General features: G+C 32.0%; 1 protein-coding gene across 1 annotated transcript; it reads left to right on the forward strand.

Annotated features, from left to right (window-relative positions):
• Window positions 1-326: 326 nt before the first annotated feature.
• LOC133294205 (trihelix transcription factor GT-3b-like) lies at window positions 327-1,633 on the forward strand. The gene is made up of 2 exons (XM_061492857.1): window positions 327-767; window positions 1,076-1,633. Exons 1-2 carry the CDS (start codon window positions 444-446, stop codon window positions 1,631-1,633), a joined length of 882 nt encoding a protein of 293 aa, XP_061348841.1. The 5' UTR covers window positions 327-443.
• The last annotated feature ends 12,128 nt before the right edge of the window (window positions 1,634-13,761 follow it).

A 13,761-nucleotide genomic window follows, 5' to 3' on the forward strand; every position in this document is an offset into this window, starting at 1 on the left:
TCGATGAAACGTCTATTTTCGCTTTAAGAATTGTATCTAATATTTTTATTTATTTATTTATTATTATTATTATTACTGTTATGTACGAGAGAAGAATAATATATATAGCTTTCATTTCAATTTGTTTTATTAAATTTCTTATATGAAATGTAGAAACCCTTTCTCATCGACACCTAAGCAAAAAGAAAATCTCTTTCACTTTTTTATTTCCCCCTTCTTTATTACGCGATTCACACCTTCTGTTCACACCACACCCCCACCTACATATATATTCTCCCTTTCTTTTTCTCTCTCATCTTTGGTTTTCTCTCTCCTCCATAACCAAAAACACCTCAACTTTTTCTATACCATAACTCAGAGCTTCTTCTTCTTCTTCTTCTTCTTTTCTTTTTGGATTTGAGGATCTCACTATAACTTTTGGTTTTTCGTTTTTTTTGATTTTAATGGAGGGTCATCATCATCTCCATCAACAACAACATCATCATCAAAGGCAACAACAACATCATCATCAACAACAACAACAACAACAACATCCTCATAACATCACAAGTGTTAACGTGGATGTCACAGACAAGTTCCCTCAATGGAGCATCCAAGAGACAAAAGAGTTCCTCATGATTCGAGCAGAGTTGGATCAAACTTTCATGGAGACAAAGAGGAACAAACAGCTTTGGGAAGTTATCTCCAATAGGATGAAGGAAAAGGGTTATCATAGAAGTTCAGAACAGTGCAAGTGCAAGTGGAAAAACCTCGCTACCCGCTATAAGGTATTTTTATTAAGATATACATATAAAAAATTAATATTATATAAAGATAACCATATTTTGTTATTATTAATTTTTTTTTTTTTTTTGGCTTTTTCCACCGGCTAAGAGTTAAACTTTTCTCTCTCATGATAAGGATGGAAATTTTTTACAATTTTTGTTTAATATATATACACTTTAATAAAAAGTATATATATTTTGGATAAAAATTGGTGTGAATTTCTGATGTAGTTTAATATTATGAGCTTTTCATGGTTTAACCTTCTTATATAGTAATAGTGTTACTTTTTTTTTGTTTTTGAGATTTAAAGGGATGTGAAACAATGGAGCAAGAAGCTTATAAGCAGCAATTTCCATTTTACAATGAACTTCAAGCGATTTTCACTGCAAGGATGCAGAGAATGCTGTGGGCTGAAGCAGAAGGAGGGTCGAAGAAGAAGGGTACTATGCAGCTCTCATCTGAGGATGAAGAAGATTGCAATATTAATGAAGATAGTCAAGGAGATATTCAAAAGGGTAATAATGGAAGAAAGAAGAGAAAGGGTAAGATGGTTATTGGTGGAGGAAGTGGTAATAGTGGTAGCAACATGAACAACTTGAAGGAGATTCTAGAAGATTTCATGAGGCAACAAATGCAAATGGAAGCTCAATGGATGGAAGCATTTGAGGCAAGAGAGAATGAGAGGAGGTTGAAGGAGATGGAGTGGAGACAAACCATGGAAGCATTAGAGAATGAGAGGATAATGATGGATCAAAGATGGAGGGAAAGTGAAGAACAAAGAAGGGTTAGAGAAGAAGCTAGGGCTGACAAAAGAGATGCTTTGATCACTGCTCTGTTGAATAAGCTCACAAGAGAACAAGAGATGTAGTTTTGTTTGGCTAGCTATGCTAACTTTTATATGTGTTTCTTTCTTCTCATCAAGCAAAGCTTAATTTGAAAAGGTTTGATCTATGAACTCTCAATTTCTTATCTTGGAGATTAACTTTATGGTTCTTGTGGTCTTATCATGTTAATTATGGTATATCCTCTTCCTGTTAATTTTATATATACCTATTGAGGCTTTCTATAGCCAAAGCAATGAAATCAAAACAAAAAAAATTAAAAAAATTAGCTTCTAGTATTTGTTTTTCTCTCTCATTTTTTTTAGTTGGCACTCAGCAAGTAATTATGCTTTTGGTCATGCAACTCTGTACTTATCATTGAGAGTGGACCAATTAATTAATGTTTCATATATATCATAATATCATAGAGATTCTTCGAGTAGTAGGTATAGATAGAGAGAGATATAAAAAGAGAGAGATCACAATTTACAGGATCTAACTAACAACAGAAAACGGGTAAAAGATCCACAAGATATTGCTAATGATTATGTCTATCTATTTAGAAAGACGCACAATTTCAAGGTTAATGGGTCATTTGCGTCCAAAGTGACGTTACTTTTACTTTTGATTATAAACAGAAAAGAAAAAAGAGGAATTTGTTATGTATATATATGCATGATGCTACTTTTTCATACTTCTGTAGATATATACTTTGGATCAGAAGCTAAAGTAGGGTTTTCAATTCAGTGATTAATTGTTTATGTACATAGTTCAAGTTCATGTTCTTAAGCTCACGTCATACTAGAATGAGATGGTATTAGAATAGGTGTGAAGAAAACAAAATGAAATTAGATTAGATAATGAAATTTTACAAAGATAAAGGGATCGATATGTGCATAAATATGTATATTTCAATTATTTCCCTAAATATATATTGGGAGTAGCAGAAATGAAAATATTAATGTGGATGTTTGGTTGTACAAGGATTGATATGATAATAAATGAATTAGAGAGTAGAGAAAATGAGGATCTTAATATGGAAATAATGATTGGTATGATAACAGATGAATTTATTCCACAAAAAATTGGTTAGTACCAACGGAAGAAAAGATGAAGAACATAGATTCAGATGTTTGACCTTGTTCTTTAAAACACATAGACGCTCCGGTAAGAAAATAAAAGTATCTAGAGCATGTCATAACGAAAGGAAGAGAACAGCCAGAATTTTACACAGGGAAATTAGGAAAACAAACTTAATAGAGTATAAAATAGATTAATTGGTGTGCGGTAAAGGACAGCCAGTAACATTATAAATGGATAGAATTTGTGCTATTAACTTTTTTCTTTTTTTCTCTCTTAATATGATTTTATTTATTTATTTATTTTTAAATTTGTACTTGCTTTTATATGTATTTATCGAGTGCACTCTAACTAATCTAAGATAAAGAAAATTTTATTATTTTTGTTATTCTTTCTAAAAACTTGATTATATGAATAGATAGTGCCTATATTAGCTGCCTTATCTTTCCCATAAATGTAAAATTGAATTTGAAATTTGAAATTCAAATTTTAATATGCACAAAATTTGAAGTTATTTTCCATAATTAGGAGTTATTATGTGAAAATGAATTTAAAATTTAAAATTTCAATTTCAATAATTAGGAGTTATTCTCCATAATTAAGAGTTATTGTGAGAATAATTAGATTGCTATAAATTAGATAGTTTTCTGTGTGTTGATATAAGCTATATAAAGGCATTGTATGTATCAATGAAAAATTTCTCCCATTCCATTTTCTTATTCGCCTATAATTGGATGTACTTAAAAAAAGTTAATTAGTTTACCTTTTCAGTTGATTCATGATCTCTAAGTTATGGATGAATGTAAAAGCTTAATTTGAATGCCTATGAGGTTTTTGATAGCTAGCTGGTTTCGTTTTTGCATGGAAGATCAGTTGGTATTCCAAATGATTATCGACAATGACTGTGCATGTGAGAGACCTCATCATATTAGGAGCTGAAAATTTTTTCAGCCAAAGGTATGGAATTATATATGACTTAGTAGTAACACATTATTAATTTTTTGGATGGTTGTAGTAACAGTGTAACACATTATTAAAGCCTTGTCTTATGCAATAAAGTGATTTTTTTTCAATTGAAAATACAATTAAAAAAAGAAAAAGAAATGTAGGAACATAATAAAGATCGACCATAGAAAAGAAATATTTTATGTTAAAAAGAAGGAGAATGTTATACTTACCACCATTTTAGACTTACCACTTTTACTGCCTGTTTGGTTACCATTGGATTAATTTGAAATCAATGGTTGAAAAAGAGAAAGTTCACAATTGTAATTTTTTATGACATCCTCATATACAGTGTAAATTTGGAGGCTCACAATACACCAGTAGGATGTCATGCAGGTATTACCAGAACACTACTTCGCTTGCCAGCCTCTTTTTATTGGGATAAAATATGTAAAGATGTCATTGATTTGTTCGAAATTGTGCTATCTACCAATATGTCAAAACTGCTACTACAGCTCCATCGGGACTATTGTGTCCCCTCCCTATTCCAGAAGGAGTTTTTGAGGACCTTATACTCTCGACCTCATCACAGGGTTAACAATCTCTCAAGGGTTTTCGGTTATCCTTGTGGTAGTTGACTGGCTAACTAAGTTCGTGTAGGAGCAATTGCATCATACGGAAGCGTTAAGACCATTGTGGTATGGATGTAAAGGATCATCATGGTTTTATCATTTACCTCTTGGATGGCGCAGATCTCTGAGATGCTCCACACTCCTTGTTTCTTTGCGTGACTTTGCGAACTCACAAACTGTTGCGTCACAGCACGAACTGGTGTTCTGGCAAACCTTCCAAACTATCTCTCGAGGAGGAAGGGGAAGTGTGTGGGCACTAATAAGATCTGAGCTTGACTCTTTCTCACAAAATGACCTCTGAGGCTAATGACTTAAGTGGTAGTATTTATTGGGTTTCAAGAAACCCTAGCTCTAAGCTCATTAGGCTTGGGCTCTTCGCACACTAATAGCCCAATTGGACTTTAGTAAAAGAGCACAAACCCAACAGTTCGCTCATTTTGGAGCACTTCTGACCATTATACTGCAGCTTCGGTGGCCACATTATTTTGTGATATGGTTGTTAAATTGCATGGTTTTCCCAAAAGTTTGGTTTCATATTGTGATAGTGTGTTTCTGAGTTAACTTTACACTCATTTATTCAAACTAGGTGGCATTACATTGCGTACTAGCACTACTTACGATCAACAATGAATGGTCACTCCGAGGTAATTAATCGATACTTAGAACAATATATTAGAGCCTTTTATCATGATGAGAATCATAAATGGTCAAGTTATTTGGGATATGCTAAATTGCATTATAACACGTCCATCCATTCATCAATTGGGATGAGCCCTTTTCAAGCTTTATATTGCAAGGCTCCCTTGATGATTCCTCATTATCCTCGTGGTATGGTTCATGGGGAAGCAGTAGATGAAATCGTCAGCTATAAGAGTTAGCTTTTATCTTAGTTGAAGGCTCACGTACATGCTACTAGAAATCGTATGAAGATGTTGGTGGATAGACATCGAAGGGATGTCACCTTTGCTGTGGAAGACCACGTTTTGGTCAAACCCCAACCTATAGAAAAATTTTAGTCCCTAAGAGGAGCAACCAGAAGTTAGCAAACTGGTATTTTGGGCCATTTCAGGTGAAGCGAGTTTTGAGTCCGGTTGTGCTTATCTCATGGAACTTCTTATGGGATGTCAAATTCATTTCTCTTTTCATGTTTTGGTTCTTAAGCAATATCAAGGTGAAGTTCAAGGAGTTGTGCCCAACTTGCCCAATGTTAACCATGATAATTTTCCTCTTCATACACCAATGGCAGCCTTGATGCCTCGTGTAGCTATGCATAAAGGAAGTTCACATCCCGTGTAGTTACGCATAAAGGAAGGTCACAACGCCAATGGTTGATTCAATGGTCTAACTCGTTGCTAAAGGGTCCTTCATGGGAGTTAGAGGATGATTTGAGTACCTACTACCCCACGTTGAACCTTGAGGACAAGGTTCACATTAGATGGAGGGACGGATGTTGCGATCAGGAAATCTGAAAGGAACCAAATAAATAGTAGCTCAGTTGGCTCATGGGAGCTGAGCAGACGTGGATGACATCATGTGTTTGATCCTCCTCAAAACCATCTTTGAGGAGGGTTTAAAACCTTAATCTTAGCCCCGCTCGGAACAAGATTGTCTCCCATAAAAGATACATGTGGTTTATCTATAAAAACAAAAAAACAAAATGTGAAAGGAAGGCAAGTGTGCTGCTGTGAGTGAAGAAATATTCAGTCAAAATGTAGTCATGTGCATGAAGTGCATTTATATATAATTTAGCTCTTGTATATAGTTCAATTGCATTAGATTAGGGTAGTTGGTTAGGGTTATTGTATATTAGTTACGTACAAGTTTATGGTAATTATTATGGACTCATATGTGAGGCCTATTTATTATAAGGCCCAATAAGGGGCAATCCAAATATGAATCTGATATGATCAAAAGAGGATATCCATCAAAGATATTAATACTAACACGATAACATTAAATATGGGCTTGCGCTGCTAGAAGAGGCACAGAAGGTCCAAAATCCTAATACCCATAGGTAAACTCTATAAATAAGAGGTAAAGCATACAGGTATTTACCTACAGGTATGATTATTCTCTATCTATTACTGTTATGTTTTCACTGTGCACACAGACCACCCCTTTGGCGAAACCTGTCTTTTATTCCTTTGTGCACAGTGATATGCTAAACTCAAAGATATCTAACTCATAGATACCTTATAGAGAGCACCTAAATTCAAAAGAAACTTACTAACCTATTGGGCTAGACCAAGGTAGTCAAAATCGAGATTTTACCTAAAATTGAAAAGGGAATAAAAAATCGTAAATCGTAAAATCGTAATAAAAATCGTAGATTTTACCTGCACCTTAAAATTAAATTTTTATATACATAAGCATATGTATAAAAAAAGTTAAGAAAAATAGACTACCTGCCACCATCCTTATACATTTGTATACAATTGTCACACTCTAAGGGTCTATGCTAATAAATCATTCAAGTTATTATTCAAAATTGTCTTCATCTAAACTTTCATCATGAGATAAAGTTTCTTCATTTTTCACAATCCATTCATTTTCGGATGAAACATCAGCAATGTTATATTCAACAATTTTTCTAACTTGCTTAACATCATTCCAATAGTTAAAATTGGGATTTAAATCTTAAAATCGGACTTAAGTAAATGTCTAAATTGGGATTTTATATTGGAAAAGATTTTAAGTGAAATCTAAATCGTTTTAGCAAAAATAAATCGTTAAAATCGAGATTTTAAGATTTAAATCCCGATTTTAACTACCATGGGCTAGACATCTCTGTCTTGAGGACATAACAATAATAAAGTAGTTAGTGTACGTAAGTAGTTGTATAAATGAGTAGATGTGTAAGGAATTTATCATCAGAAAAATATTTCAATCATTTGATTCTTGCGATTTCTTTCTTTTCTTCCTACGATATGATCCGCTATCCTATCACCCGACCATATAATCATTAGAGGGTTGATACACAAAATCATTAAAGGGGTCTCGGTGTACCATGGTTGGAAGATGATAAAACTTGAAGATCCTTATGGTCACATATGACACACACACACACTTTTTTATTTTTATTTTTATATATATATATATATATATATATATATATATATATATATATATATATAAGGCAAGATATTAACCAAACTTAGAACCTGATTTATTTATTTTATGTCTGAATTGGATGCTGTACTTAATGCATCTCTTTAAGTAATACATTTTGTTTTCTGTATTAGTTTTTAAGTTCATTTTAATCTGTATACTATTGATTGATCACTTAAATGCCTACATTCACGGTAGGGTACAACCCGGAAGAATTTAGGCATGCCTACATTCATTTCTTTTTGGCATGCAATAGTTGGTATTGCAAATAGTTTGATCACTTATGCAGTATATTATATGGTAGTTCTCTGCATAAAAATTGATATAAAACTGATTTTCTGATCGTGGAAATGAAAATTACTAGTAGAGAATTTGAGTCCATTTTATTTAGAAATGAAATAAAGAAAAAGTATATATATAATCACAATAATATATATATTCTGAATTTATGAAAACTAGTTTAATTTTTAGCGAAATTTATTTATGACAATATTTTCAACGAATATATATATATATCACTACAAAAAATAGGTTGTTTAGCCACATTTAAAAACGTGGCTAAATTCATCAAAAAATGTGGCTATACCGAACTACCACAGTTTTGTCAAACGTGGCTAATCTTGGCGTGGCATTTATTTGGCCACATTTTTCTTGTCATTTTGCTACAGCTGTCATGAGTGTGGTAGCATTATTTTGGCCACGATAATTTTGACGTTAGCCACATTATAAATGTGGCTAAATTGTAGTTAGAGAATAAAAAAATAATACATTCCTATTTCTTTTATAATATTTAAAAAATATTATAAAAGAAATAGAAACGTATTTAAGAAAAAAATGACATTATTTAAGAAATTATAAAAACTAATTTATTTGAGATACATAAAATTTACCCTCAACTAGCTAAAAATAATCATAAAGGAAATTAATCAAGAGACACACACACTCACTTGCATCAATAAAATTCTGTTTCCAATAATATAAGTTTCACCAATAATCATGCCTATCCCATGATTTAATAAAATCACCTCCTCAATTTTCGCAGCTATATAAAAAACAATAAAGATGATGTGTATGACTCTGCATGCATAACCCAAAAAAACAAAGAATAAAAATAAAAAAAAGTTGGAATTTTAAAGTTTCGAAACTATACATACTTATATTCTTTGGTTATTTTCTAGAATGGAAAAATGCATAGATATTTGTTAGTAAAAGGGGGAAATTTTTAAGGTACAACGGTGGTATCATTTTTTCAGTGGGGAGAACCAATAAAAAATGGAGAGAGAATGTGAAAGTGAGATGAAAAAAATAAAAAATAAAAAAATTCCAAGTGCCAAAATTTAAAAGGAAATCGCACAAAAGTTCGCTCAAAGGGGGTAAAATACATCTAAAGCTCCAAGAAACAAAAATATGTGCTCAGCCAGAGTACCACCAATGAGCTTCAGGGCTGAATGTGATTCCCTGAAACAGGATCCTTAACATGTAAACACATGCTATCCGCAGCCTCTGCTCATAAATGCTCCTTAAGTTCCTGGATTAGAAGTAACAAAGAAAATACACTTCTGCTTCAGTATTCATATTAAGGATAATGGTTGTATTGTCCAAAATATATATATGTACACTTTTTAAAGAATGATGAGCGGCTAAAAAACTTCAATGGCAATATTTAATCAAAAGTATAAGTTATTTCATTTACTCCGGCTGTGACTGAAAATGACTTTCTATGCTAATACTAGTGCCTAATAAGTGGAAATCGCATAAAAAAATCATTTGTTATGTTCCTTACCAGTAGAATTCTGTTAATATTGCTGGCACCACAGACTTTATGAGCAAATGAAGATCTTTCAGGATTTGGTTGAGGGAAAATATGGCTTTAGCACACAATCTGGTGGACTTTTTCTCCTCAAAGATTTGCAAGCAGCACATCTTGATTTTTTCATTGTCAGATTCTTGTGTATCTCTTCAAAGATTTCTAAGCACAAAATGATTCTGTCAGATTGGCAAATTTTTCCTCCTTGAAATCATTCTTTGCTAATATTAATTAGAAATGTAAAGGCTGATTTGTAAAGGCCAGAATTCTTGCACCTGCATTTGTTAAAAGAATTAGTTATTTCTTGCATATTAACTCAACTCCCATGAGACTTTTCCAAAAAAAATGTAGTATTTTTCCAATAAAAGGTCGTGGTTTGCTTCAAATTGTGTAACACGGCAAAGGCCATCGGATTGCATGCCAACAAAAATTTGCTCATTATAAAGAATTTAAATGTGATTTGCAGTATTAACCTTGATTATTTGTCTTAGCGGAAAACAATCTCCATTGCAGTAACAGGAGAAGTATTCAAGTATATATATTAAAAAAAATAAGCATAGAAAACCAACCTAAAGAACTTAGATGATCTGGCAATGAAATCCCACTTGCTGCACCAACCTAAAAAAAAATAAGAAGTTTTTTATATAAAAGAATTTTATCAGTATCAATCAGAATAATAAACAAACTGAAAAAGTTAAATTGACTTAAACCGAGGAAAATGGCTTACATCATTCCACCCATCATAGACACAAGAAAGGAAGGAATCATCACTGCAGTTCCTAAGGCCAAAATGTAATGCTGAAAACCCAGAGTTATTGTCTCAGCTGTTAAATAATGATACCTTCAAATCTGTGAGGAGACCAAAAGGAAAAATAAAAAAAAAAGAAGTTAACCACCTATCAATTTACAACATCATATTGGGGTTCTGAGTGTATGGAGTCCGTATATCAAGATACGGATACTATACATAATCAATCCCTAAAATGTACTTATTAAACAAAAGCCAAGGAAAGCTCTTAAAAGTGTTCTATCAAACAACTGTGCCAAAACAAATATAAAAATGGCTTATTGTGTATAAGTAATTTTTATGTTGATTGAGTTGAACTTAGGCATTAAATTCATGTATCTTCTATGAATAAAAATGGATATGCTCAGAATTTTCAGCTTGCACATTCTTCCACTTCGCTTTAATTAGAATAAACGATTTTATCCTCTGTTTATCCGTCATTAAGCTCTAACTCTGTTAGCCAGGATCTAAGTCGACATCATCCATGAAACCGAGAGAAACTTATAAATGAATAATTATCTTGTATCAATTATTAACTTCTATTATACTCATAAATCACCGTTTGGAGAAGTCAATTTTAGAAAGAAAAAAAATACTTCAATCGCGAAAATAACCATTGATATTAATGACATAGAACCAGAGAGAAATGTCTAAGCCGAAACTTAATGGATCTACCGATGCATCATCGCTAAGGAATTACGTCATTTGCAAAATGTAAAACAAAAAGACTAGCTGCAATTTAATGAATCGCATTGAACGAGGTTAATTCCGCATATCAATCAAGTAGCATTATAGCAAACAAGAAAAGTCAGAATAGAAGGAATAGAACAAAATGCAGAGAAGTAAAATACCTTGCAAGCAATCACAATTTTCGGCCTCTTTGCGAACAACATCATGAACAGAATCAATTAACTCAGCGCCTTCAGTATAATGAACTTTGGCCCAATTATTACCGTCACTAGACTGACCAAAGACAAAGTTATCAGGTCGAAAGATCTTGCCGCAAGGTTCAGAATATACCTGCCACCAGAAGCCTCATTATACTTGGAGACGATCTGGTTACAGCATTGGCCACCTTGAACGTGCAATATTTCTCTCATTGTAGCGCTTCTGAAATGAAAGATGGAGAACGAGATTTAGGGTTTGCGAATTATTTGGTATTGGGAAATAAAGTTAATCTGAGAATAATAGAAATGCGCGAGTGTGAGAAATGAAAAGTTAATTCACCAGTTATCGGTGCGTTCGGCGTCGGAGTTGGTTTTCCGCATGGCCATCGTACAGAGAAATTGGTAAGTTAGAAGCACAGGTTTCAGAGTAATCTTTATTTTGAAAGGGATAAGACTGAATGCGCACAATATAACAGGGCTGCACTTTGCTTTAGCAATGTGTGATGGGGATAAGAAGGGAATAAAAATATTATTAAACGTTAGCGGAAACGCGGAGCCTAAGGTTTGCGACACTGCTCTAATCGCGTCCCGAATATGAGAGTTTTTACCGTGCTTAAATGACGTTTTTTTTTGTAGTGTATATGTTATTTTTATAAGACAAACTGATCATTTAATTAATAATATTAGAAAATTGAAGAATCATGTTGCTAGATAAAAGCTATGTTTCGTGCTGACCCTTCAAATAGTATGCATCATTTTATCTTTATTTATTTTACATTACGGACCCCACCACATCCTGCACCATGACAGATTTAAAGCGCATAATATTAAGGAATATAATAAAATCATTTATCTACATCGATTTGCAAGTAATTCAAATTTGAACCAGAATAATCAAAATCAGATATTGAATTTACTAGTGTTTCAATTAATTAATTGAAATTTCTACTGAGCATCATTTCATTCTCTGTTGCCACTTAGTTTTTAATGAAAAGACTATAGAATATTCCAAGATTGAATGCGTTCTCAGCTTAGCTATGTTTTACTATTCTTGGTTGATTTATTATAAAAATGAAGAATATAAAAGAAATAGTAAAGGAGATGTGTCTGATCTAGATTTGCCGGGTTGAACCTTTTTTTCCCCCACAAGTAATTATATTTCCTCTTATAATGAAGATAGAGTCTTTTTACTATATGAAGTGGTTTCCCCCATTAAAAGAGAACCTTCACATATACACCAAACGATTTTGGAACAATATAATTTGCGAAGAACACGGTTTTACTATGAACAATGTGCTGTCTAAATTCTTTCCAATAAAAATTGTCTCTTCACATAACAGCATATATGTCTTTTAAGTAATATATAGTAACAAACTATACGATAAAAATAACAAGGGAAATGTTATCTTTACGTAATGTTTAATTTGCCTCACGTATTTTATATTTAATTAATTATTAAACTGATTTAACTATCTAACCATTTTCAGTTAATTATTTGCTGATGTAGTTGTTTAACAATCTATTAAACATATTTAATGAATAAAAAAACGATCGACAAGAAATTCGTAGTCTATATTTGTAGTTAAATGTATGTATATTATTTACGAGATTAATTTGACAGCATGTTAATCCCATATACCATAAATATGTGAAAGCAATATTAGAGGCAGGATCATTTAACATTAAATCTTAATTATTGATTTTCGTGAATCTAACGGTTATAATATATTAAGTCATTAGTTATTAATTTTTAATAAATTATATCCATCAAATTAAAATAAATCAACAATTAAAATTTAGTATCAAACTTTTTAATTTGACACCAGTGTTAACAGATATTATCCCATAATATTATCCTAATTATAACAAGGGATAATTGCGGTTAATTACCATGCTGTGACATTTGACATAGTTACATTGGATATTCATCTTATTTAAAAGTTTACCATCCTGTGACATTTGACATAGTTACATTGGATATTCATCTTATTTAAAAGTAATTATAATTACCTTAAGCATAGTTACATTACATAGTTGTTTTGTGTACTTTTTTTTATGTCTTAATATTCTTTTGTTCCAAAAAAATATATATATATTCTTTTGTTCAAAAAATTGTACTTACATTCCTTATTTTTTTAATAATTTTTATACTGTTTTCTCCGGTAAACAACAAAGTAATTAGTGGGATCGATATAATTTCCCTAAAAAAAATGTCAAGTAAGTACAAATTTGGGGCTCTAAATTATAAATAATAATATAATCTCATATGAAAATGCAATCATATATGCAAGTAAGTACAAATATAAAAATATGAAATAATTAATAAAAAAATTCCACGGTGTTATGTCTGTGGCGCATCCTCATCCACATCCACACCGACACAAACACATCCCTTCCAACACGCAAAATTGAAATTAATTACATTCACGACCGCACTCATGATAACTTTACATTTTATGTCTGCAACGTGGTGTGCCTAAGCAGCTGTTCCCAGTTCATTTGGGTTTGCACCCTATGCACCGTTCTTTCTTTCTTTCTTTCTTTCAAGTTCAAACGCAAACGCGTTTCTGACAAAAATGCATTTACCAATATAAATTTCTCCTCACCGACTGACTCTATGTGAAAAAAGTAAAGTATTATTATTATTATTATTTAAATAATTCTGGACATTTTTTTCTCTTGCAATCTTTCAAATAGTCAACCAGGTTCAGAATTGAGAGGTTCAAGAGAATTTCTTTAATTAAACAAAGGATAAAGAAAAGCAAAAAGATTGAGATCAACTTGGTAGATTAGAATCTGACCCACATTTTGAATTTTCTTTCTTCTTGCTAATGCTTTGATCATTTATTCTTTTTTATTAAACTATAATTTATTTTTCCACTAAAGTAGTGTATGTTTGATTCAGCAAATGTTTGGACTTTGGAAGAAG

The sequence above is a fragment of the Gastrolobium bilobum genome, unplaced genomic scaffold (genome assembly GCF_033153095.1).
Source record: "Gastrolobium bilobum isolate Gb01-03AN ecotype WA unplaced genomic scaffold, APGP_CSIRO_Gbil_v1 utg94886, whole genome shotgun sequence".
Lineage (NCBI taxonomy): Eukaryota > Viridiplantae > Streptophyta > Magnoliopsida > Fabales > Fabaceae > Gastrolobium > Gastrolobium bilobum.